Here is a 26,398-nt window from a genome sequence, read left to right as displayed (position 1 = left end):
TCATAATGCAGTACACACACTTTTCAGTAATTGTGTGATGCATTTAATGGGACATCACCAGCACTTCTGATTAAGACTAGTATACACTTTATGGGTTCTTGATGCTATTTAGGAGGGCTCCTGCACTATTAAAAGAGCAGTACCCACATGTTCCAACAGGATTGCTGTACTTTTAAAGGAAGAGTACTTTGTTTTTTAGCAGATCTACTAGTGAAAACGTACCAGCACTTCTCAGCAGAGCACTTACACTTCTAATGGGTCAACAACAGAACTTTCTCAGCCAAACTGCTTTGTTTTCAATGGGCGTGTACTGCCACTTTTCATAAATGTGGGCAACTTTTATTTAAACAGTACCGGAGGTTTACAGCATTAATACCCTGGCTATTCTCAGCAGCCAATATGGTTGCCCACAATGCAGGTTGGCACTGCTAAGAATGGCCCACATTCTCAGTAAGCTACTATCCACGCAGATGCACCCTGCTTGTATGGGCCTCGCTTCCAGCACTTGGCCATCCCTCACCACCTCCCACCATAAAACCTCTGATGCACACATTGCCAAGGATTTAAGTGGGCTGGGGATAGCCTGGGCATTTACCTGGCAGTCTTCTGCCGATTTCCCCTGACTAGCCCTAGAGGCGCCAACCATCACAGGCAACCCTTTAGCTCAAAAGAGCCACATGGTTAAAGGGCAGCCTGCAGGTCGCAGCCTCTGATTGTTTCTGATTAGAAAAAAGCAGAGGCCTATGATTTGCCTGCCACCCTTTAACAACATGGCTCTGTTGAGTTAAAAGGCTGCCTGAGGGATTTGTCACCTCCCAGAAAGAAACGAAAGAAGAGGGTACGGGCGTGCCCTCTCCTTTTGTTTCTTAAACAGTGGCTGCAAAAGGAGAGGGCGCCCCAATGCACCCCACCTATACTGCTTGTCTACCTCGAACTGCCCTACACTTAAAGCACTGTGCATCACCATGCCGGCCTTACCGCCCAACTGATCACAACCCTCTCACCTTCTGTTGCACTACACTCTGAGCTCTGGGCTAGCCATGCAATGCCCAGAGGAACTTATTGAAGAGCTCCCTTCGACATTTCCATAATGTTTATTTTCTTTGTAGTTTCTTCCTTTAAGACAAGTAATTGCTTAGGGGTCTATGTCAACTATTTATTTTGTAACAAAAGTCCTCAGCACTTCGGATGTTTGCCAGGGTGCTAATGTTGATATTGTTGGGTTCAGAGTGCCGGAACAGCTAATAACGGCCCTCCTGCTGTGCTCTGGCCTACCAACTTGAGCTACTTGGCTGTTGCTAGCCTTAACTGCTCTCTAAAGCCAGCACTAATTGGGGCAGTGACCCCTTTTCTCTAGAGGACTGCCATATATTAAACAGGACTGGACGCCACTTAATCAGCATCGCCGCTGCAGTACACTTTTAATGTCACAATACTGGAACATTTCATCCGATTTACCATATTGTTAATGGGGATTTGTGGTATAATGGGGTGGCACCTGCACTACACAACAGGACTTTTGTATATTTTTTTAGTTGGCTAGTAATATCAATTCTTAACAGGGCTCATATGGTTATATTGCGATAAAGTTGGCACTACTGAACAACCTCTCCTATTCGTTTGAGAGTCCGCCTCTATTTCACAACTGGCTGATATGTGTTTAAATCTCAGCCGGTCCAATATTCTGTAAATGGCACAGTGGTCACACTTCTTAGGAAGCACTGCTATATCTGTAATTGGGGCAGCACCAACACTTCGATAGGAGGGCTGATTTACCCTTAATGTAGCAGCATCTGCTATGACTTTAGTATGATTATGTGACTTCAAAGAATAAAACATATGCCAGAACACTTTGATGATGGAGATAATGTGCCGAAATGTAGAGTTCACAAAATCATTGGTCAACACATTTTAAGCGCATGAAATTAATTTGATTTTATTCACACTCCATGAGCCTTTCGCAGAACATAAACAAATTCTCATTCCAAAAGACAAATCAACAAATGTAAGAATAAAGTTGCATCCAAGGTAAAGCATAATAAAACTAGTAATTCTATTCACATCACCAACAATGAAGATAATAAAAATACTAAAGGCTGGGTGGCCCTGTGGCCTCCAGGAAGCACGACCCAATTGTAATTTTATTCTAAGGCTGGGGAAAGCTGGGTTTGGCCATGGCACCTTATCTTCCAAGCTGCTGTTTAAAAAAATGCTGGCATTCTGGTAACGCTGTTGTCAAAGTCACTCACAGACATACCATCTGCCCATTAGCCTTCAGGGCATTGACAACCTCCTACTAAGAAGCCTCGTATCAAAGAGTGTAGTCAGAACAATTGCATGAAGTGGAGGTGAACCACCCAAAAAAACATACCTGCCATCATTTTTACATACCAGGATGAAAGTACTCCACAACCATCCCCTGGGAACTGCCTGTATGGCCTATACCATCATGTCACCCTGCAGATGTTTTGCCAACCAACTCCCATGATCACTCGTCATTCACTAAAATGGCTGGGGCTGATGGGATTTGTAGGCCAAAATATCTAGAGGGGGACATGTGTGTGTCCTTGGTCTTAGAGAAAACGGCTTTAATCACATCTGCGGATAGACCATCGGAGTTTGAAGTCAAATGGTGTTTGTTCTGTAGGTAGTTGATGTCTCCGTTCTACCGCTGGCTTCACATTGAAATAGACTCAACTCCACACATAGGCCCTCATGAATGAACTCCTCTGGCAGTTCCAAGCAAATCTTATCATCATTTTATTTATTGCTGAACCTAATTGTCTCTTTCCCAAGCCAAGTCCATTGTTAGGTGAAAAGAAGATTGCCCAAAAGATGCAACTCTTAATAATCATAAAATAGCAAATTCTCAAAAATGAGCGCAAATGAACAAAAGATGCACTTTTTTCATTTGCGTTTGTTGCAGAAATGCGCAGGTCATCTTATTCTCAAAGGATTTCATTCTGCGCATTTCAGCGCGGCTGGACAGCAGCACAAAGATGCTCTGTCGAGCCCCCTTGCTAATATTAGTGTTGTGAGTGCGCCCCTCGATACTAATGTATGATTGGATCCCAGCAAGCATTTGGTTGCTGAGAGCACATTTTACAGTGACAGGTCCTGAAATGGGGGCTGTTATTGTGAAACAGGAGAAAAAAGAAAAAAAAAACAATGTTTTCCCTGTTTGAGAGATAGAAATGCAGGTGGGCACCAGAAGCGCACTATGATCCTGTCACACTTAACAAAGGATGCAGGACAGGGTCACAAAATACCTTGCCAGGCAATGCAGATTCCCTTGCCTGTTTCCACTAGGTGCAGGGGAATGTCCTCTACACAGAGCAGAAGTGGCTGTACCATTCGCCTGGGTCAATGTTATGCGATGTTGACTCCTAATGTGGCTTTATAATAGGCTTGGCTAAGTACCAACACATTTCACTGTTTCTTTCCCCTCGCTGCTAACTCCAGCACCAGCCAAATACTTCTCACATATTCTTTCTTTTTCAGAATCAGAAGGAGCTTGTAGGCAGATCTTAAACTTGCAACATTTCCTGAACTTTTTTCTACACTATTTTTGAGTGCTTTCAAAAGATGGGCCTTATCTGATCTGCACTCCCCATCAAACCATTGTTACAACTTTGAAAGAGAAGCAGAAGTCCCTCCAACCCTATCACATATCTGAAGAATTAATAGTTTTTGTGGGGTTCTACCAGCACTTCTCAGCTAAATTGATCATATCATATCATTTTAATTGGACTAGTTGCACCCTCTTGTATTTTTCGGCATGTGGTTGCTTTGGAGTACATTGCAGGACAGGCCCCATGGGCACATGCTATGCCTCCACGAGAGAACCGTGTGTATTCTTGTACCCATTGCCCCCCCTTCCTCCTCCAGCGACCTGCTGTCCTCCAGGTGATATGATAGGTTATTTATAACGCGCTTAATACCCAGAGGTTTCTAAGGGCGGACCCAGGGATGGAACCTGTGTTGCTCCGTGTGGTCTTGTTTCCAAGTCGAGCACGCTGCCGCTGAGCTATCCTCCTGGGTGGGCAATGATCCTCCCCTTGGTATGTTTGAACAGCTCTTTCTGGAGCACCTCTAGCCTCTGTTGCTCCACCCAAGTCATTCTCATGTTTTTTTCTGCTTGATAGAGGAGGCGCTGTCTGCAGAAGCTGGCGGAAGATCACTATGCACCTGACATCATATGGCAGGGGAGCGGCTGCATCATGAGTGAAACTGACAGTTTCACAGGGAGCCACGAAGCACAGTCCTGTTTGGAGCTGCTTGAGACAGATGAGATCCAGAACATTGGCGTACATGAAGGGATCGTGAAAGATGGTGACCATGAAGGGATCGGGATTGATGCTGTACTCCAAGATATTGAGAACAATGGTGCAGGTCACGAGGAGATGAGAGGGAAGGATCACACCAATAACCGGATTGGTGAGTACAGAGATCTGGTGCTTCATTTGAGCACCTTTGGTTGTTTTAAGATCTAGAAAAAAGCAGAAAACCTTCCCATAATAGATGCCAGGTGTCAAAGATGTCCACGGATTACACAGTGTTCAAAATATGTCTTCCAGATGTCAAGCCTGTGGTTGTAGCATGCATCGGATGAACCAGCTGTGGCTTTACTTAACTGACACAATTGTGGGCCTCGTCCTGAGTATGGTGCTAACGATAACATCATGTGATATTTAAATAACCCCTTGCAGTACTTTTGATGTACAGCTTGTGATCCTAACACATAATTACGTTGCATTTCCAGTATAGCATGAGTTGGAAACATCATGTTTTTACTTTTACCACAACACTCACAGTGGGGCCCACATTGCTTTGTGTTAGCAGCTCCCCCTGCTGAACTGAAATGTTGGTATACGTTCCAAGGCCTGCGTAACTGTGCCTGCAAGAACAGTAACAACAACCAAACAGTAAACAGAAACCATAGCAAGCTATATTGAAACATAACTGTTTTGCACAATGACGTTTCTCCTGCTTTTTTAATGTCAGAAATTGCTCATAATCTACAGTAACTACTCTGTTTCCTCCACTCTCTGCAGATGAATTTGCCTTCTACTTCCCAACTCAAATCACTGAAACACAGGGCACCAAGTACACACTTCTGTCTCTCCAACCCCTCCATCATTATTCCCACTTCCCGTCTTCCCCTCATCCCCTCATCCCCTCATCACTCTCTACCTATCCTTGGCCTGCCAACCCATGCTGCATGCCCATGGACCCCTTTGCACCACAAAATGTTAAGTAACTTGCACCTGCCACCTTATTTAGCTTCTCTCAAATGGTATCTTCACAGCCTGTTTAAAAGCAACCACGGTCATACCCCTCCTAACAAAATCAAGTACTGCCCTCAACAACCCTATATTCTACACACCTGTCTCTCTCCCAGTGCTGACCTCAGAATCAATCATCTCAGAGTGTACTCACTTCTTGACCCCCTCCATTTCTTATTTTGGTACATGCACTCCACTGAGACTTCTCTCATCCATATCACCAATTATTTTGCCACTGCCCGTCATGCTCATCTCTGGTCCTTTCTCATCCATCTAGACCTTTCCACTGCACTCAACACTGTGGATCATCCCTCCCTCCTTCAAACTCTTTTCCTCACTTCAAGGACCTCATATTTCACTGGGTGTCATCCTTCCTCTCTAACGGGTCCTCCTCCAATTCATGGGACTTCAGAAGCCTCCACACCAACACCACTCTCCATGGGCATTCCCAAAGTATCAGTCCTAGGCAAGCCTCTCTTCATGCTATGTATCTCCTCCTTTTGTAAACTCATTTCCTCTTTTGGTTTCAACTATCACTCCTTTGTTAATGATCTTGAGATCTTTTTCTCCGTCCCCTCCTTCACCCCTGCAATCTCTGAGCTCTTAATCAACTGAATATCCCATGTCCACCACTGGAAGGCTCTACGCTGCTCAACTGCATATCCCATATCCACCACTGAAGGCTCTATGCATATCTCATATACACCACTGGAAGGCTCTGCGCATATCCCATATCCACCACTGGAAGGCTCTATGCTGCTCATGCTGAATTCCTCAAAGATGGAGGCCATCTATCTCCCAGCTTTCAAGGCCAACCCCACTCTCCTGCCGGTGTTCCACCTGACCTCCTCTCCCCCAAATCATGGATCACAAACCTGGTGTTCTCTTTGACAGTAACCTTAGGATCTCCCAATGCATCATAGCCACTGCCACCATAGCCAGATTGAAATCCTAAACATTAGAAGAAACTGCCCACATCTGACGCTCCCCTAAACTAAAACAGATATCCCTTCTCTTGTGCTCAGAAAAATTGAATACTTTGCAAGCCTACCTCTTGATCCACACCTCTACTCTTTTGTTGCCCTCAACAATGTCCTGAACTTTGCTAAATACACTCTTTTCACCTTCCCAGTGCCTCCTCCTCCTCTACCTACTGTCACCACGCAGGATGTCTCTCTCTTTAAAAGCTCTCTCTTTAAATTCCTGCTACTTGTCTCATTGATCGAAGTGAGCGGGAACGGTCGGGAGCGGTGTTCCACTACTTTAATTTTTTTCTGTTTACCATTCCTCTACTTTTTATGACCATATTCACCATTCTATAGAGAGGGTTTGTCCATTCATGTCCCTGTGCAAGTGTAAAGTTGCAATAGGGGCCTTAGTAGTCACCTAGACTATTGCAATGCCCCGCCCGCAAACACCTTGTCACATGTTGCACTGTGCTTCCACCTACCTTCTCCTCTGCCGAGACCACAGTTCCACTACTTTTTTCTGTACACTTCTACCACTATCTTGTCTACACATCTATTATTGGTCTTGCACCCCCGCCCCACCTCATTGACTGCATCTCACTGCACTCTCCCTCTCGAACTCTTCACTCCTTGCCTCTTCACAACCTCTCAATACACCCCCCACTTGCTTTTTCTCACTTTTCTTTCTTTTCTGATCCCGAGGCAGTGATATTGTTACGAATCACATATGAATTAAATCCTGCCAAAATAAAGCACGCTGTCGCATTCATGAACATTGGTGGGGAATGTATTACAGTAGAACCACGCGACTCCTTCTCCAGCCTTCCCACAGTCCGTGTGTGCTCTGAAGCTGTCTTGCCAGCGCCCAGTGTTTTCACAGCACAGACCACATCCAGCCGGACTCCTCCTCCATGATATGCACTGCCACCTTATTCATAAACCCTCTCAATCAATAATGGCAATGTTTGCGAGGTAATGGTAGCGATGTGTTCGGCCAGGTGGTGGGGGGCAGCTGTGTCAAAGCGTGCATCTATGTGAACAATTCTGTTTAAGTGTAGGGCTATGTGCCTGACAGATGCCTTTTGTCTCTCTGTATATGCTTCCCTTTGACCTATGGAAGGTTTCTTAAATGTGTGACTCTTTGTAAGTACCCATGTGCTTGTGTGCCTATCACCTTCAAATCCTGCTGCATCATCTACAAGGTGATCACCCTCAAGTCCCCACAATACCTCGCTGACAGGCTCAACAGCTCCCGAGGCCTACGATCCACCAGAAGTAGGGACATGTACAGACTTGAGCTCCACCTCTGCAGGAGCGAAAGATCCAGAATACATGTGTTCTCTGGCTATGTCTCCAAAATCTGGAACCTCCTCCCCATCAACACGAGACTTGCACCTTCACTTCTACATTTCGGGAAAGAGCTTCAAGGAATTGTTCATCCCTAACACCTAGGTCCACACACACACCAACACACACACACACACACAAACACACACTCCCCACCTAACCTGAGGCTGGGCAATCGGTTTACCCCTGTTTTCTCCCTTAGTTGCCTTGTATCTCTGCTTCCCTCACTGTGTACTTCTCTCTATGACTTGCAAAGTGCTCAGTTGCTTCCTAAAACTAGATCCACGCTCAAATACAACAACAATAATAATAATAATAATAGTAATAATAACAATAATAATAATAATGCATATGTTTGGGGAAGTATGGGTGCACTGTGCCAGATTGTTGGTTTGTAGCTTCCTGCCTGTATATATATATATATTTTGGTTTGATTGTGTGCATGTCTGCTTGGGGTGTCAGTGAGTACATGTTGTTCAGTTTGTAGATGGCTTAACACAAGGTTGGTCTGTTTCTAAGTGCCTCAAGTCTTGATTTATGAGTCAACCAAGCCACAGATCAAACAAGGGTCCCAGGATCACACTGTGTGGTCCTGTAGAGTTGACGGTATTAGTACATATATATGGTGGTTCCACATCCAACAACTTAGCTAACAGAGAATATCCAGGTATTTATGTGTGTAGTTGTTGAGATAGTGTTTGTGTGAGTGTGTGCCTCTCTGTGCACATGTCTGTGTATGTCTGTCCAAAGCTTGGTTGTCATTAGGCGTCTGTGTATGCGTTCTATATTTGTCAGTGTCTGAATAGGCTTGCTTATGTGCCTGCGCGAAGGCCTGTTCATGTGAAATGGTTTGCTTATATATGTGTTTGTATTTTTTAATCTGCTTGGATGTATTTGTGGGTGTACATGCAGAGCTTGTTTACGTATGTCCTAATGGTAGTGGTTCGATATGTTTATATTTTCTTGTGTGTGAATTGGGACAGGGCGGGTTGTGGGTTGGGCCAGTTGGCTTTGTGGTTTTGCGCTTGGTCACGGTTGGTCAGCTGTGAAGAAGGCATTGGGGCTCATTACAAGTTGGTTGGTATGGGTAAAATGTCACCCAACTATACGTTTGGTGACAAGTTAGAGGATTCATCTCCAGCTCTGTGTGTGTGGGTGTGTGTTTGTGTGTTGTGTGTGTGTTTGTACAAGTAGGACATCAGGCATTCTGCCCCTTGAGAGCCAACCGTCTAGTGTGATGGCATAACCGCGCCATCCATGTGCCTGTTTATCCCTGTGCCCCTGATAGTGCCACTTCACATTCACAGTCCTGTCATCACTCTTGATCATGTAATGAGACTTCTTGTTTCATATTTGTTATTTTTTTGTATTAGGGAATTCAAACGAATTATGCAATGCCTGTCTGCCACCTCAGACGGCTTCGAAGGGGTACTGTTTGGGGGTAAGGTTATACCACGAAGAAGGCAAAGAGTAAAATCTGGTGATTGCTCAACCTCAAGGTTGGGGCTGGATGTATAATAAAGCCGGCATGGATCATCATAAGGCTGTGTGGCAGATCCAGGGCAGAAACCTAAGGTGGCAAGAGCCCACAAAATGGACAGATTCACATCCGGGAGGTGATGTGGCATCCATCAGGTGACTGACCACACCGACTCGGCTGATAGCCACTTGGCCCTGATGGTATTCCCACCCAGCCAGCATGTTGGAATTGCTCTACCACTAATAGGTAAAGGTTGACCAGATGACTCCATGTCACCAGTTTCCATTGCCTGGTCCTCCTTTAACAAAGCCTTGGTGGGGGTGCTTAGTTCAATGTGTTCAATTCGAGTGAATGAAGGCATATGATTGCTAGGGTGACCAGATGTCCCGGTTTTCCTGGGACAGTCCAGGGAAAATCTCCCTCCGTCCCGCGGTTCCGAGAGTTTTTTGATTTTGCAAACCCGTCTGGGGTTTGCAAAGGTGGCTGCCTAAGGTCCCTGGTTTTGCCGGGACCCGATTTTGAAATCGGGTCCCAGCGCTACTTTTACTGCATGAATGGGGGCGTGAAAAGCATTTCACGCTGCCATTTCCGGCCCCTTTCCCTCCCCAGCCACTCCCCTCCAATGAGAGGGGTGTGGCTGTGAGCACTCCCCCTACCCGCCCACCACAACAGGCCAGCGACATAGAAGTAGGACTACATTTTTATTTATATTTACGTTAGTCCTACTAATACTTCTATGTCTATGGCCTGTCCCGTTTTAAAAAAAAGAAATTCTGGTCCCCCTAATGATTGTATACATTTAATAGATAGTAGTCGTAGACCAGAAATATGGTGTCCTGTGGAAATGAGTTAATCTGCTCACCCTACTGAAAGTGTGGTGCCCTTAACGCCCACCGTCCTGCCACCCCCTCAGCTATTGCCCCCTCAGCCCTGTAGCTGTGCCAGATTGTAACCAGTAAATCTACGAAAACCCTCCTAGACACGAGCCATCTGCATGTATTCAAACTGTCTGTGGGATTATGTCAGGCTGTAAAAGGTCATGTGTAAGTCGACAAGTAATTCCAGTAAACCACATTATTTTCTTATTAACACATATTCAATTTGATTAAAGTGGGCGCACTCTTTATGGAACTGCTGCCAAGACAAACTCCTAGAAGGAAAGGCGGGGAAGCAAATCACAAGATTGTGCATGCCTTTCCTGTTTCTAGCCCTGCACATTTCCTTTCTCACCAGGAACCCACTTTTTATGGCCTATGAAAAGAAGACGTACACATGGAAAAAGTTTTACAAATTAGTTAAGTGTTCGTTTTTTGCTGAAACTAAAATGTGTACTTTTCTTAGCTGCCAAGACACTGACCATCTATGTGTCTGAAAGTCAGACTTGGAGAAAGGACCAGCACATAATACAATGATAATATATGCAATAAACTACCCCCTACTTTACTTTATAAGGATATCGCATGTCACGGAGGAGTTCTGTGACCAATTACAGTCACAAATCCGAAGGGCGAGTTCCTTTATAAGCTCACAGAACTACAAGGTGACTTGCAATATCCCTTTTCTGTAGGTCGGGAATATTTGATTCCTTATAATACCATACAATGTTATCCCCTGTAATACATGGCATATTGCTTAATGTAATGCAGGAGATCTTCCAGTTGATGGTACATATAATCAAGGGTAGCATCTGTTTAACTAACATGCAGATTCTATTAGCACCCTGGAATGGTGGAGCGGCCGAACCAAGCCTGTGTTCCGAGCAACCTGATGGCTGATGACGGCCATTGTGATATCACAACAGAAGTGTAATAACGGATTACAGAGAAGTACTGAGGTCACTTTCTTATTACAGGTCGTTAGTGATGTCACAACTAGCCTGTAATAAGAACAGTATTTACAGGCTTTTATACAGGTATTGCAGGATAGAATGCATTATATAAATACTAGCAGGTGTACCTGTGCTTCGCACGATAATTCCTAGAGCTGAAGCATGTACGCTTGAAGTGCTGGACCCGTACTTGTACGGATGAAGCATGTTAACTTTGTGCTGTTGAGATGGAATATATTCATCAACTTCCGTGGGAAATGAGGTTCCTGTAATTATCATGAGAGATTTGCCACGATGTCACCGACAACGTCACTATTGAAGAGACATGCACCGTTTCCTATTACCCGCATTACTACAAAAGCACTGTTTTGTGCCAGCCTCATGACTTCAAAAGTGAGTGGCGCTAATGTCAGCTAGAATGCTGGTGAATGCTGATAGTGTGGAAAGTTTGGAGCAATGAACTGCTGATGTATTCATGAACTGCTCAACTTTAGGAACAATGAACGTAGAACTCGGCACAACTACGGCGCTGAGAGCCATATATGGTAAGCATTGCAGACCGTTTAAAAAAATAAAAAATCAGAAAATGGTATATTTTATACTGTTTACCTTGTGTACACCATGGAATCTACAGGCATGGCAGATTTCAGGTTTGTAGCATGTTGGGAAGTATGCTGAACATTTTCGAATGGACCCACTCATATCCACACATTTGTGCTTTTATTACAGGGCTTGCGGTAGCGGCCCTGCAGTTATGGTTAAGTTGCTCAACTCATAGAAAGAGCACTTTTTGGGTGGCTTATAACTGTGCCCCCCCTGGACAAATCCTCACCAAACTTTGCAAAAAAGTATATGGCCCTCTCAGAACGATTTTGTGGTTTTGTCCAGGGGGGCAAAGTTATAGGGGTGGGGGGTTCCAAAATGTGTGGAAATCCTCATGGACGCAATGGGATTTTGTTTTAGCACACGCCTACATCCCAAACCGCTGGATGGAATTTCACCAAATTTGCACCAGTAGCTGCGGCATGCTTTTGAAATTTGGTGTAAACCCGTCCAGTTGTTTTTAATAGAAATGGCCAAAAGGTAGGTACAAAAAATGTGTGATATGTGGGTCTGGTCCATGGACTCACTTCCCTATTGGGGGTCAGCGACACATCTGGGCCAATCAGGGGGCGGCATGATGCCGGTGGACATTGTACGCGCCAGCTGATTGGATGCTGTAAAGCGAGAGGTGCGTCATTTCTTTTTAACGGGTGCCATGTTGGATCCTCCGACAGCTGTGGGTGTCCGCAGATAGCGCAGTGGGGAAAAAGTCTGGAAAACACATTAGGGGTTATTTGGTGGCTCAAAGAGGGGCTGGAAAGGGTGGGGGAGTGGAATATAGTTGAAAGCAATGATGCACTTAGTAGAATTGTGAACATTAGTCTGCGCCAGACCCATTCGGGATTGGGATTGTTAACAATGCTGCACTTAGATTTGTGAACATTAGCCTGCATCAGACCCATACTAGATTGTGAATGATAGCAATGCCATACTTAGTTAGAATTGTGATCATTAGCCTGCGCCCGACCCAGACAGGATTGTGATTGTTAGCAATGCCGCAGTTAGTAGAATTGTGAACATTAGCCTGCATCTCTCCTAGACAGGATTGTGAATGCTAGCAATGCCACACCTAGTGAGATTTTTAAACAGTAGCCTGCGTCACCTCTAGATAGGATTGCGAATGTTAGCAATGCCGCACTTTGTAGATTTGTGAACATTAGCCTTCACCAGACCCAGACAGGATTGTGAATGTTAGCAATGGTACACTTCCGCGCTTAGAATTGTGAACATTAGCCTGCCCCAGACCCATAATAGATTGTGATTATTAGCAATACCACACTTAGTTAGAATTGTGAACATTAGCCTGCGCCAAACCCGTACAGGATTGTGAACGTTAGCCTGAGTCGCTTCAAGATAGAAATTCAAATGTTGGCATGTCCCACACTTGGGTGGAGCGATAAACACTAGCCTGAATCGCATCTGGATAAAAATGCTAATATAAATGTTAACATGCCCCACACATGTATCATTGTGTACCCTGATTTCCAATTCCCCATGTTGTTGCTTTATATCCGTATCCCCCCTCCCCATCATTCAACTACAACACAACTATACCCCTGATAAATTCGGCCTAGCTGTTCACATACGAATACAACTCCACGAACACCTCATCACCCTAATAAAATGCAGCTAACCAAGCACATTAGGCCTAGTTGCTCACATAAGCGTCCTTCAGGCCTAACGCAGCGAGAGCCCAGTCTGGCTGTCCACCCACCAGACTGCACACATCCAACTGACATCTTAAGCACCACACCTAACGCTAGGATGCAGCTACCATCCATCAATTACATCAGCTGCACACACATCTGGTGCACCCAAGCACCCTACAACTCTATCTATCTTTACTGACCAGAACTACGGTTCCCGAGGGCGTTCAACCTACAAGCGCTTTGAGGTTATACCAATGATATATAAAGTGCTATATAAATGCCAAGTAACATAACATAAAATAACATAACATAACCTAACATATGGAGCTGTTTGTATAGGTGAAAAAAGAGCTATCCGGTGCTGCCGAGTCCGTGGACATAGCTCCTAACCGCAGACATCATACTGAGGAGAAGTCTGGAAAACACATTTGGAGTTATTTGAAAGAGGGTTTGGAAAGGGTGGGGGAGTGCAATAAAGTTGACATGGTGCTGTTTTTATAGGTGAAAAAAAGGTGTGCTGGTGCTGCTGTGTCTGTGGTCACTGTTGGTACGATTGTAGCAATGTGGATGCAGTTAGATACCCGTTGGCGTATTCTAACTGTTTACTGTGCTACAGTTTAATGAGTAAATTATTTGGGTGTAAGGAATAGTAAGTAGGCATTTGTTAGATTTGATAGTAACTGTCATGATGCCTACCCCCGGGGACCCAGACCAAGTCCAGCAACCCCGGCAGCAGTCATCAAATTATACTAAGCAAACCCAACAACCCCTGCTAGGGGCTATTTGGGTGCAGTCCTGGCGCCTATTGCGCCAGGCTCATATGGAGAGTCAGTCCTGGCGCCGTAGGCGCCAGGCTCATAGATTAAAACTTACCTGATGCAGACCATGCTGCAAACTCACCTGATGCAGACCATGCTGCAAGAGCTCCAAGCCAAAGGAGGCTTGGAAGGGACTACTTTACCTAAGGGACTATTTTTTACTCGGGTGGGGCTAGGGAGGAATACTTACCTGGAACTACTTTGGAGGCTATTTAAACCACGCCCAAAGGGCAGCACACGCTTTGCGTTATTCTGCATCCAGCAGCGTAACGCTCACCGTGCCTGCAAGTCTGCATCCAGTCTTCTGCCACGCCCGCATCGAGTCCAGAGCTCTTAGAAAAAGGGGAGAGAAAGAGAAAAGGTTAGAACAAGAGCAATACCTTCGATCCTTACCTGAATTCCCGATCCATCGCGCCTTCGAGCTGGACAAAAGAAGTTATTTTATGCGCGTCGCCTCGTCTGCAGCAGCGCTGCGCTGAACTCACCGGCCTTCGCAGCATCTTGACATTCCACCGCATCCTTCTGCATGCTCCCGCCGCACTCCGGCTCTTAAGGGGAAGACAAGAACAGCAAGGTAAGCCAAGGGAATACACAGAGGCAATATTAGTTACCCCCATAGACTTACCTGATTTTACCACTGGGGGTACTATTCCTCTTCACGGGTCGGCGCAGCTTCCATTGCATCCTCGCCGAACCCCGGCCCCTAAGGGGAAACAAAAGGACAGCAATGTGAAACAAAGGGACAAACAAGGGGAAACCTCCTCACCACAATAGACTTACCTGGTTTTACCACCCGAGGCATTATTCCCCCGAGACTTCATATTTTCTCTCAGCGCCTGAATAAGGGAGAAAGCAACAGGTTACATATTGACATTATTGTATCGAAATGTGTTGGATAATACAAATCCTTACCCGAATATTACCGGTTGCCACGAGGAACTCTTCGCTAGGGTCAAGCTGCAACCTGCAAGGAATCAGACAAGAGTGCAAGTCAGACATTTGAACTCTTACGAACTACAAATTTACGGCGTCTTGCCGGGAATCTCAGAGTCAATATTGTTCTGGAACTCACCAATTCCTTCAAGCCAGTGAAGCAACTGGTTATCAATGCGCCACTGCGCTTAATGCAGGATGGAGAGCTCATCTTTCCAAACCATCAGGTGAGACTATAAGAGGGGACATCAAAGGTGATCAGTGGGGAGAACAGCGGAAGTGGGGGAGGGTTAACGCTCAACTCCACGGGTGGTTAATTCCCTTTCTCCATTTTCAGAAGAATATTCCTACGGGCCAAGCAAATGAAGCTAGGTGGGCCAGTCCAGTCCGTCATCTCGGCACTACGGTCACATTGGTGGAGGCCGCAGCTGTCTAGTTCAGATCGAGCCAGGTGAGCATAACAGTAACCTATGTCTTGTAGTAACAAAGGTGTCATTACATTCAAACCAACCACTTCTTTTTTTGGCATATGGATTATAGTGGCCTTCAGGGGTTGTAGCACCAGTGTGGTAGATCATGCCCACTGTTGTGAAGGTTTTCTTGCTAAGAGATACTTGGCCATATGCAAAGCCTGTAGGCGTACAGTTGTTTTTGGTACCATCTGCATTGTACCTTAGAAGCATTAGTATCACCTATTGGCCATGTGTGTTCATTTGTATGTTGGAACAATTGTCTGAATGACAAAAAGGGCAAAATATGCTATGATTTCCTTTCTGCAGAAGCTGGTGAAATTGAATGGATTCAGAATTTGGTATGGCTACATACACAAATGGTTCATTAGGGATATGCTATTGTGAAACATGGTTGCATAGAGTGCACATATGTTTCCACATGCATGAAATCTGGAAGATTCAATTTATAGGGATGTTTTTGTTTTCCAGTACTTGTAGTAAGTACATTAGGAATTCCTGTCGGTCTTCCTGTGTGTTTATGGTAAGTGTTACCATTCCTGTACAGTAGTCCAATTCTTGCTTTATATCTGTGTCATGATGCCTACCTCCAAGGAGCCAGGTCCGACCCAGCAACCCCAGAGGCAGGCATCATTTCCCCCAGGGAAGTGCCAGCGGGCCCAAGCTGGGGCCCTTTGGACACAGTCCTGGCGCCTCAGGCGCCAGGCTCATGTTGGACCCCTGTCCTGGCGCCTTAGACGCCAGGCTCATAAAGCTAGACATGTGTTCAAGTGTTTTAAGGTGCACTTACCTGATGCAGACCATGCTGCTACATCCAGGCCCTCTTGAGGCCTGAATGGAACTACTTTACCTGTGGAACTACTTTCCCCTGGGTGTGGTCGGGGAAGGGTACATACCTGATCGGTGGAAGGATACATACCTGGAACTTCTTCCAAAGCTATTTAAACCACGCCCGATCAGCAACTCACGCTTCGCGTTGTTCTGCTCCTCGCAGCTGGACGCTCACCGTGTCAGCTCCTGCTTCTGGACTTCAGCCACGCCTGTCAGCATCCTGGGTCACCTGCTTAGAGAGAATTGGAGAGAAAGAAGACCTTACCTGCTAAAGCTGCATCACGGAGACTTCACACCGACATCCTGAAAGGGAAGACATCATTTTAAAAGCATTTCGCTTCGATCGCTGCAGCGCTGCATTTCACTCACCTTTCCTGGGCACCTCCGTCTTCAGCAGCGATCATCCGGATCCGCAGCCACATCCCAGAGCCTAGAGAGAAAAAGACAAGAACACAAGGTGAGAGAAGGAAGGGAATAGGAAAAGCTTAGTTTCCTTCTAAGACTTACCTGTTGGGTCATTCCCATTTCATTTCGGGTCCTGCCGCTTCCTGGCATTCCGGACCCCGGCCCCTATGGGGAAAAAAGACAAAGACATGGAATGAGCGAATGCAAAGACATTACCCGAACGCTCATCCAGAACTTACCTGTCATTTACTGGAACCGCACGTTTCACTTCGGGTCGGCGCCATATCTCCGGCATTCCGAACCCCGGCCCCTAAGGGGAAAAAGACATAAGCGTTAGCGCTTGCTTCAATAAGACAATGAACATTATTATTAAGCTTGAACTTTTGAACTTGCTACAGAACTCTTACAGCGCCTTACCTGAATAGTCAAGCTTATTTGAACTCCCATCAAACCTCAATCCAGTGAAGTAACTGGGTTTCAACGCGCCCCTGCATCAGAAGCAGGATGGAGAACTCATCCTTCCAGACCCTAAGGGGAATATTCCTGCGAGCCAGTGAGTCCATCTTCAGAGTCCTGCGCTTCACCATAGAAGAAGCATCAGCACTCGAAGCCAGATCTGCGCCTCCGTGGGAATCAGGTGAGCGTGACAATCTGAGACACTGTAAGTGCTGTCAGGATTATTTGTGGCATTTCTATGAAGGAAGAGCAGTTGCAAACACAACTTTCTGAGCTGTTTAAGTGAATATTGTCAACAATTGGTGGCAATTGGAAATGAAGATTGATTGCTACATTTGCATATCAATTTACTCCAGTTGTGTTGCTGAATTTAAATGGACAAGAAAGTTGTGCCTCTGTATCCTTTGATGGGCCTGCAGTTGTTTTTTGAGATGACACATTTGTGTTGTTTTTTTCTGATGGATGTGTAGTTGATTATGAACCACACAGTTTTGTGGTTGTATTATTTGATGGAAGACAGTTGCTCTTTATATTTTAGCGCTAGTATTGGGAGATCTGTTATAGGTTCTGTTTGTATTAGTGTTCTTTTTAAAGGTTTTCTTTTTTGAGGTACAGAGTACATACATAGATGGGGTGTACAGTGCACACAGCCTGTTGTATTCTAGGATGCAAGGAATGTCAGTGTTGACTTTGCTTGCATCAAAGTTAACTAAGAATAGAACATTGAGTGTACGCAGATGTGAAAGTGCTACGCAACTCATCCCTTCTTTAAAGACTGTGCTGCCAATGTCAATAAATGTGTTATCTAGGGTTAGACCTTGTAAATTGTGAATAGTGACAACCTATGCAAGAGATAGAGAGCATTGTTTTCTGCATACATACATGTCTTTGAAAAGAAGGAAATGTGCTATTGTGCAGCCTATTTTTTTAGCTTCTGCAAGTTTGTCAAAGTGCATGTTGACAAACTGAATTTTTTCATGTGGATATGTTTGGAAGCCTACAACTGTACCAATTGCTCCATTGACTAAACCTTGTTCTACATCAAGGTTATGTTTTAGAATTACTCTGGAGTTTGGACACAGAGTTAATACCTTTCTAATCCAGCTTTGTTGGAGATACATTTTTCTAAGCTAGTTAGTCGTGCTGTTTCTTGTTGACACATAAGGAGTGCCATGCCATGCACGTCTAGTGTGTCTGTGGAGCTGATATGTAGTATGGGTTGCATTGATTTCTTTTTTTCATTATTGTATCATTGAATTGACTACAGTTTGCAAGGGTTGGCAGTAAGGACATGCATTTTCTATTTTGTTGAGTTAATTGTTCCATGACCTTACGACCAGATTTGTTTTGTCCATATAGCTCATGAATTAGTATAATAATTAAGATGGATTTTACATCTTTAGTAAGCAAACCAGTTCTAATGGTTTTTAAAATCATAGGTGAGATCTGCAGACTGACGCATGTTTTAAGTTTGTTCTCTGTAGCGAAAATGTTGCCAGAGATTTACATTTCCAATGCTGCAGAGTGTGTTACAGCATTGTTTGTGTCCTAATGTTTTGGAAATAGGTTGACCTTTAACTGGTGTTAAGTGTAGGAGGTCTCCGAAAACAATTACGTGTTTTCCTCCAAACTGTTTTTTGTAGTCGGTTTCTAGGACTTCCTCACATTTTGAGATGAATTAAAGCCAACATGAGTTTGGAAATCATGCTTACTTCATCTATCAGGAGCACTTGCATTTGTTTCAGAATTTTGCATACTTCAGTAGCAGCTTCTGCTGGTAATTTGTGGTATTCTAATTTGTTTTTGTGTTCTACTGGGAGGAGCAGTAGTTGGTGTAAAATTACACCTCCTATGTTGTAGGCAGCTAAATCTGTGGGGGATGGTACAACAGATGAAAGGTTGTTGTTTGTTAGGTCTTGTAGACATTTGCTGATTAATTTAATTAAGAATGTTTTACCAGAACCAGCTTTACCACTTACATACAGGAGGAGATTTTTAAACTTTCTAAAGCTATAACTTTAGTTTCATGTTTAAAACCATGTTCAATTCCTTCAGTGACATCTATATAATGGTGAGTTGTTCATCATTTAGCTGTGAATTTAGCAATGACAAGTCTTCTGCAGATTGTTTAGAATGATATACTGTATGTTCTACCTCTGTCGTGGGTAACTCTGTTTCATGAGCAGTTTTCCAAGTGATTCTTGGCTTCAGTGTCTTAATCTAGTGGAGCTTCAATTACTTCCTCTTGTTGGCATTCATTGTCCAAAATGTCCTTATATTGTTGGAAATTAATATTTGTTATACTGCTTTCATTTGCTTTGAATGCAGCTTCAAATGAGTCATGGTCACCTCACCTATTAATTCTACTGCTTTTAAAAAGTTGTAGTAGGGCCATGTAATAAAGTTCTCTTTATTGCAGAGACTTCAATTATAACATTATATGATTTATTAGACTGGGTTTGGTAAGTTTCACTAGGATTCCTTCACAAGTTGAGATGGAATATTTGCCAGTTGTCATGATATTGTTTTTGTAGGAGTAGTTTTGGGCTATGTCGTACGGGCACATGTTTTTCAAAGCAGTACTTCTGTTTGGGCAGTATGTGTCAATTACATTGTTTTTTTTAAATGTCCTAGCTGTTGAGATTATTTGTGGCTATTGTTTCTATCTCTTGGTAGGATTTTAGTACTCTTTGTCGGGATGACGCTGGGCCAAGGTTTAGCCAGACAATGGGCCTCATTACAAGTGTGGTAGTAGAGAATCCAGACCGACACACTATGAGTCTGCCTGCTGGGGCCGCTGCACCCGACAGGTCTGACCCTGCCGGGCATAGTGGCCCCAGCAGACAGAGTTGCCATGGAGGCACCGGTGCTTTCGGGTCCCCATTACCATGGATTCCCATGGGACTTCCTGGGAATAGGGACTTACATTTTCCGGTGCCTGACTTCCCGTTTCACCGGGACTTGTAATGTCCCAGTGGCAACGGGAAGCTAGGTGCCAGAAACGGTGTTACGAGGTCGTCAGCAAACCGCTGGTCACACCAGCAGGTTACCGCCAACCTCGCAATGAGGCCCAATGTGTTCAGATTTGCCATATAAGTCTGTACCTATTAAACAGTCAGCAGCTTCATAGCACCCGCATTCTCTATGGAAGAGCCTTTTTATACCGAAGCTGTACAATTTTTGTGACAGTGTTTTGTCAGATGATATGCCATCCCAGAGGTCTTTTAGCTCTGTTTTTTCAGCTTTGGCGAGATAGGCTGTGACATATCTTGCAACTGCAGTTGAATTGTCTGCAAAGTATTGTATGTCTATATTTGCATTCCACAAGAGGGCAATGATTGCATTGTAATCATTGATGTACTTGGATGCTTTGTCCATTTTATTGTTGTATGTATCTTTAGGGGATTTGGATTTTACACTGTGTCTAACAGAAGACATCAAGCAGTTTACCTTTTTTGCAAACTTGTGTAGGAATGCAAAGCGACATTTGGTATAGTATTTAACTTTGTTTTTATATCCATGTCAACAGTATTTGCCAGCATAAAATTTGTGTAAGTAGGTCACTATGTGTGGTTTCTTAAGGGATGTCAGCAGGTAATGTATTTTTCAATAAACTGTAAAACAGTGGCATCGCTGTCATGGCTAAATTAGGGAGCATCTTTTATCCACGAAAGCATGTGGATGTGTGGTGCTCCTCTGGATTTACATTTTTTTTCTCCAAAAGAAGTGTTGCACTTCTCCGAGCGGAGGGGTAGTTTTATTGAAGATGAAGTGCAGCATGGCAATGAAGTGATGGTGGAAGTACCTTGATACATTGACAGGGACAAGAGAACAGGGTTTTCCTGGTGTTTTTAAATCTATTCCATCTTTATTTTGGTTTGGAGTGCATAAACAGTCACCTAAGTCATCCCATGCGTACCCTGCAAAACTTAAAGTAACAAACCACATGGGTGGGATTAGGTTCCTTAGCATACAAAGTACATCAGCGTGATGTCGGAACAAGTATTCTTCTGTACCACGCATGCTTGCCAAGAGATTTGTGATACCTGACTGCAAAACTTCATCTTTGTCTTTTATCGTTTGAAGTCGTTGAGTAGCGGACATGTTTAAAAAATGAAAGCCTGTTTTTAATGTGTGTGCAACTCCATGACATAGGGCCTCATTACACGGAAGGCGGTAAACCAAGGTGCTATTAGCACCTTGGTCCATGCCGGTAAATTACTGGCACCGCCTTGGAGGAAAGGGGAATTACCGCCCTATTCCAAGGTTGGCGGGGCGGTAATTCCCCCTTCCACCATTGCCCTTCCCCATTCCCATTTTTGCCCCAAATTTGCGGTGCCGTAATTAGCACCAAGGTCCCTTTGCGGGTTGGTTTTTAACGCCGGCAAAAAGTAGGCGTTAAAGTACCAACCCACAAAGGGACCTCGTAGTAAGGCGGTAAGGGTTAACGGTCACCGGTACCATTACCGGTGACCGTTAACCCTTACCGCCTTCCGTGTAATGAGGCCCATAGACTTGCTAGTTCACTTTTGAACAGGATGTGGAAAATGTATTCTACATTTTGTCTGAATCTGGGGTCTTCAGAATACATTTGTAAAGTGCGATATTCTGATGTACTAGTGTGTGTGGATCTTTCATCATATCTTCCTCCTTTTCCTGTAGGAAAGAGTAGAGGAAAATAACATGCTTCTACACTTTTTCCACATATGCTCATTGGGGATCCTTTGGCTTGACACATTTGACATGTTTCTAATGCATCTTCAATGGTGTCTTTGGAGTTTAGTGGGTGAAGTGTATACTGGTCTAAAATGTTGGCTGCAGTAACAGGATCTACAAGTTCAAATTGGCCAGTTACTGGTGAATCTTGAATTCTTTGGGTGGTTTCGGTTAAGTGTTCCTCTATGTTCATATCTTTGTTGTATGTATTGTTTACTTTCAGATATTGTAGGGCTTGTCTAACTTTGTTTAAGTTAACTAGTTGTAGCCAAATAGTGTTGTCTTTTGTTGGTAAACCATTAACTAGTACAATCAAAGATTGATCTAAGGCCGTTGTACTCGTAGAGATTCTACATTTTTTTTAAGATCTAATGGCAAATATACTACTTTTCCACAGATGACTCTTAGTAACTCAGATGTAGGCAATTTGGGTGTTTTCAGTTGAAGGTGTATTATAGCTTGAAATGGGTGGATTGTTTGGATTATAAAGCTCTCATACAAGTAAAGTATTTGGAGAGCCTTTGGAAGTGGGAATATTTCTAAGGTATTAGTGATAGCATGTGATAGCCTTTGGTTATTCTCAAGCTTTGTATTGCAGTAAGTGCAATCTATTGAGGGGTTAGTTATTTTGTATTTATTTTCTGCTGTTAGATATAAAGCTAATCGGAACATTGGGATTTCTCATAGTCCTCTATTTTGAAGGCCATATCTACTATTTCTGTGCTCTTTTTATGTGACATCTGGTCTAGTATTTGAAAAGATGTATTTTGAAACTTAGCTATTTCTTTTTTTAATGTGTTTGTGAGGAGGTTGGTGATTATTAGGTTTTCACTAATGTTTTCTGAAGTTACTGAATTTTTAAAGTCAACTCCAGTTCCCGAGTATTTACTTTGGATGTGCTCTATTTCTCAAAGGAGTTCTTTGGCTGTTCCATGTAGGAGAATGTTTTTTAAATGTTTCAGTTCTAGAGCAGGACTTTTTGCATAGTATAGTCTTTTTCTTATTTTTTTATTTGTGTTATATTAGTTAAATGTAACCTTTAACACAATAAAATATATACATATAAAAATCAAATCCACAATAATAAGAAAAACAATTCAACATCAATATACATAAAATGTATTTACAATCCAGATGATGATAACGAATGAAACAGTGGATGTAACATCTTTAAATTGTCCTGCCATATATAAAAACAGTAACATTCATCATCAGATTGTTACCAGAATAACTATTGCTCCAAAACTATGTATGAAAACAAGATCATAATCCAATCTACCACAATAGTATAGTCTATGCACAAGATTATTTATAGTGGAATGGTGTGTTGCTAAAATTTTGATGGGTGCAATTTGCTTTTGCAAGCAGTTCCTGAAATGCAGGCAAATGAATGTCCTTGAAGTCCAGTGTGGCTGTGCACTGAATAAGTGTCCATGGTTTGTAAAGTTTTCATTTTACTTTTGTCTTTTAGTTTCACATAGTGATTGAGGAATTGTCATAAAGATTTAAAGGATTGTTGGTGTAAATTACACATTGGGCTGCATTTCCATTTATACACTGGACAATTTGTTTGGGCAAAAGGAATATTTGATTGGAATTTTGTTGGGAATGTTTTTTCTGTAAGGGTTTCTTTTTCCATGATGGTGTCTCCTACTATTTCATACCCTTGGTCATTATTGTCTATTGGCAATTGGTTTTCTTTGTTCTTGTTTATAAGCCTCTTCATTGAAATATGGTTCTGTGCTGCTTGTGTGAATCAATTGACCTTCACACAAGATTGAAAAGGTTTCTATATTGAAATTGCACATTTTTAGAAGTACATTTGTAATTTATTGATTGATTTAGTTAGTTAGTAGTTTCATTCTGTTTAGAATCAATATAAACAACTTTCTTTTAGTAGAAATGTGCTGTGAATTGGATGTTCCAGGATTAGTCTTCTGCTGTAGTATTTAAGGGTAGCTTGTGACTTTTTAGCTGTTTTTATGAGTGTGAAGAACGCTAAAGTGGAACATTTTTTGTAAAATTAATTTTTGGGAATTCTTTACTGTGGCTATGTTAACATTGGTAGCTGTATTGTATTAGGTTCATTAGCAGGCATGCTTTTGCTTGTACATCTATTTTTACTTTTAATTTTTGCGAGAGGTGCCTTACTTTTTTTTAGTGGTTATTGGTTTAGTTTTGTTGAGTGAGGTTACTAGCTGTTTTGTTTTAAAGTCTTCCATACATTGTTTTAGAGGTGGATGATTATATGGCTTGCTTTTAGTCTTATCTGCTCTATTTTATCTTTGTTTTGTATGGAGTTGCTTTTTAGTAGGCATTTTGCTTTGTCTGTTGGGAAAAAAGAAAGTTTGGGTTTGAAAGTTGTGGAATGTATTTGCATGTATTGTGCATGGTTGTGCGGGTGTGATTGTAGAGATGAATAGAGTGCTGTGTTATTGTGTAGTGGGATGATAGGTGTATTTGGTAAGGTTGTAAGAGTAAGTGTATGTAGAGGTGTGATGGGCTTGGGTTAGTGAGTTAGGGAGTGGTGCTGTGATTCCATAGGTAGGGACATTATGATATTTTGAGGAAAACAGTGGGTGTTATAATGGTGGTGGTTAGATGGGACTAGAAAGAGTGTGTATGTTGCAATATAATGAGTACGCGTGAAAATAATGTTGTTGATTCTGAAAAAGTACTCTAGGCTAACATATAGTGAAATACATTGTTACAATTAGAGAGATATATATGCTGGATTAATGTACTTACTTTGTTGGATGTGAAGAGTGTTCTTTCTTTGTTAGCTGTCTTCGGGAATCTTCTTCTTTGCTGTAATTGTAAAAGAAAGTTAGTGGGTATGTGTGGTAATGGTGCAGTACTTTTAGTAAGAGAGTTGTTATTTATGAAGGTAGGATGAGTTGTTGGGAGAAAGAGTTAATAAAGTTGTGTTATGGGTGGTTTACTAAAGTATGTTGACTATGTTTTAGAACAATTGGAGTATGAGTAGGGCTGTTTGGGACATTAGAAGGAACAGGCAAAAATGGGTGTGAGAAAAAGGTGCATGTCTAGGTTATTTTTGTGCTGCTAATTTTAATGAAAGAAGTGCTGTGTTTGTGGTGCAATGTATTTGTAATGTGTTGCAGTGTTTTTGAAGAATAGGGAAACTGTGGCCTATTGGTAATGCAATGGTGGATTGTTGTTGCAGCAGTGTTTGGTGTCTTATAGTATAGGTTGGGAAAGAAGAGTACTTTGTAAGGTGAAGTGTTGTATATCTATGCTTTGTCTGTATACAAATATGTGTGAGCAGGTGGAGAATGGTGGCAGTGTAAGGGATGCAATGAGTGAATTTTGAGAGTGTGACATTTATGTGCCGAGTGTTTAAACATGTTTGTTTTTTAGAGCATTTGAAGGAAAGCTAAAAAATGTATATGTGCATTTGTAGCAGCATTGTTTGCAAATTCTTTGTAAAAGAAAAGGAAAGCAGATTGAGAAGATGTATAGAACATTTTTAAGTGGTGTTTGGTGTGTGGAAGTTTAATATGTTGGCAGTACATGCATACTTGCCAACATGATCCATTGTAATATGTAGGTGCTTATTGAGTGTTTTGTTTTATTTACATTGTGGGAGTTTGTAGTTGTACTTCTTACATTAGGAACCTAGGGCTACAAGTCCCAGAATGCAGAAAAAAAACTAGGAGTGGATATGCACCTATAGTTTGGAATGGGTTATGTTAGCAGGTATGTATGTACTGCCAAGATATTAAACTTCCACACACTAAGTGGCACTTAAAAAGGTTGCATGCATCTTTTGCATCTGCTTTTTGTTGCTTTTAGAAAGAAGTTATACACACTGCTGCTATAAATGTATATATGCATTTCTTAACTTTAATGAAAATGCTCCTAAAAAGATTTTTTTTTAACACAGAGCATTTTCCATTTTTCATTCCAAATAAATGTCACTCTTTCAAATCTTATAGTCCAGTCCTGTTTTCTTTTATTTTGCATTCTGGGACTTGAAGTCCAAGTTTTGTAATGGAAGAAGTGCTATTACAAGTCACAGAATGCAAAGAAAAAAACCAAGACTTGATAAGCACCTATAGATTGGAAAGGGTCATGTTGGCAAGTTTGAATGCACTGAAAACATATTAAACTTTAACACACCATGTGCCATTTAAAAATGTTGTGCACATCCTTTCAATCTTCTTTTCCTTTCTTTTAGAAACATTTTACACACAGTGCTGCTATAAATGCACATATGTATTGTTTTACTTTCATGAACACGCGTCTAAAAAAAACCTTTTTAAACGCGCAGCATTATAAGTACTTGATTTGAGCAGGTGCTGAATGCTGCAATACATGGCATTTCATAGACTGGTTAAAAAAGAGAATATGTGTATTGAGAAGCTTATTAAAGGGTAAGTGGAAAGAACCCTGTACATATACATTTGTAAAAGAGTTGACACAAATACTTAAAAAATATAAGCATACCTGTACTATGTCTTGTTAGATGCATATGTTGAATCTGCAAAAAGAAATCTTGTAGAGTTTTATAGTACTTTTAGATGCAGGTTGCTGTAACAGGAGACATGTACTCTGAGAGTTCAGGAGTACATTTGAATTTTTCAACTGA

At 42.6% G+C, this 26,398-nt stretch overlaps 1 protein-coding gene across 1 annotated transcript in view; it reads left to right on the top strand.

Annotated features, from left to right (window-relative positions):
- Positions 1-26,398, top strand: part of LOC138471997 (tumor necrosis factor receptor superfamily member 8-like) — a 321,803-nt gene that overhangs the window by 206,988 nt on the left and 88,417 nt on the right. Inside the window, exon 9 of the mRNA XM_069609903.1 lies at positions 4,146-4,437. Coding sequence (XP_069466004.1) covers positions 4,146-4,437 — 292 coding nt within the window. The remainder of the gene's footprint in view (positions 1-4,145; positions 4,438-26,398) is intronic.

The sequence above is a fragment of the Ambystoma mexicanum genome, chromosome 8, assembly GCF_040938575.1.
Source record: "Ambystoma mexicanum isolate Mex_15411 chromosome 8, UKY_AmexF1_1, whole genome shotgun sequence".
Taxonomy (NCBI): domain Eukaryota; kingdom Metazoa; phylum Chordata; class Amphibia; order Caudata; family Ambystomatidae; genus Ambystoma; species Ambystoma mexicanum.
Note: the sequence above shows the minus strand (reverse complement) of the source record. Positions and strands in the feature narration are given on the sequence as shown.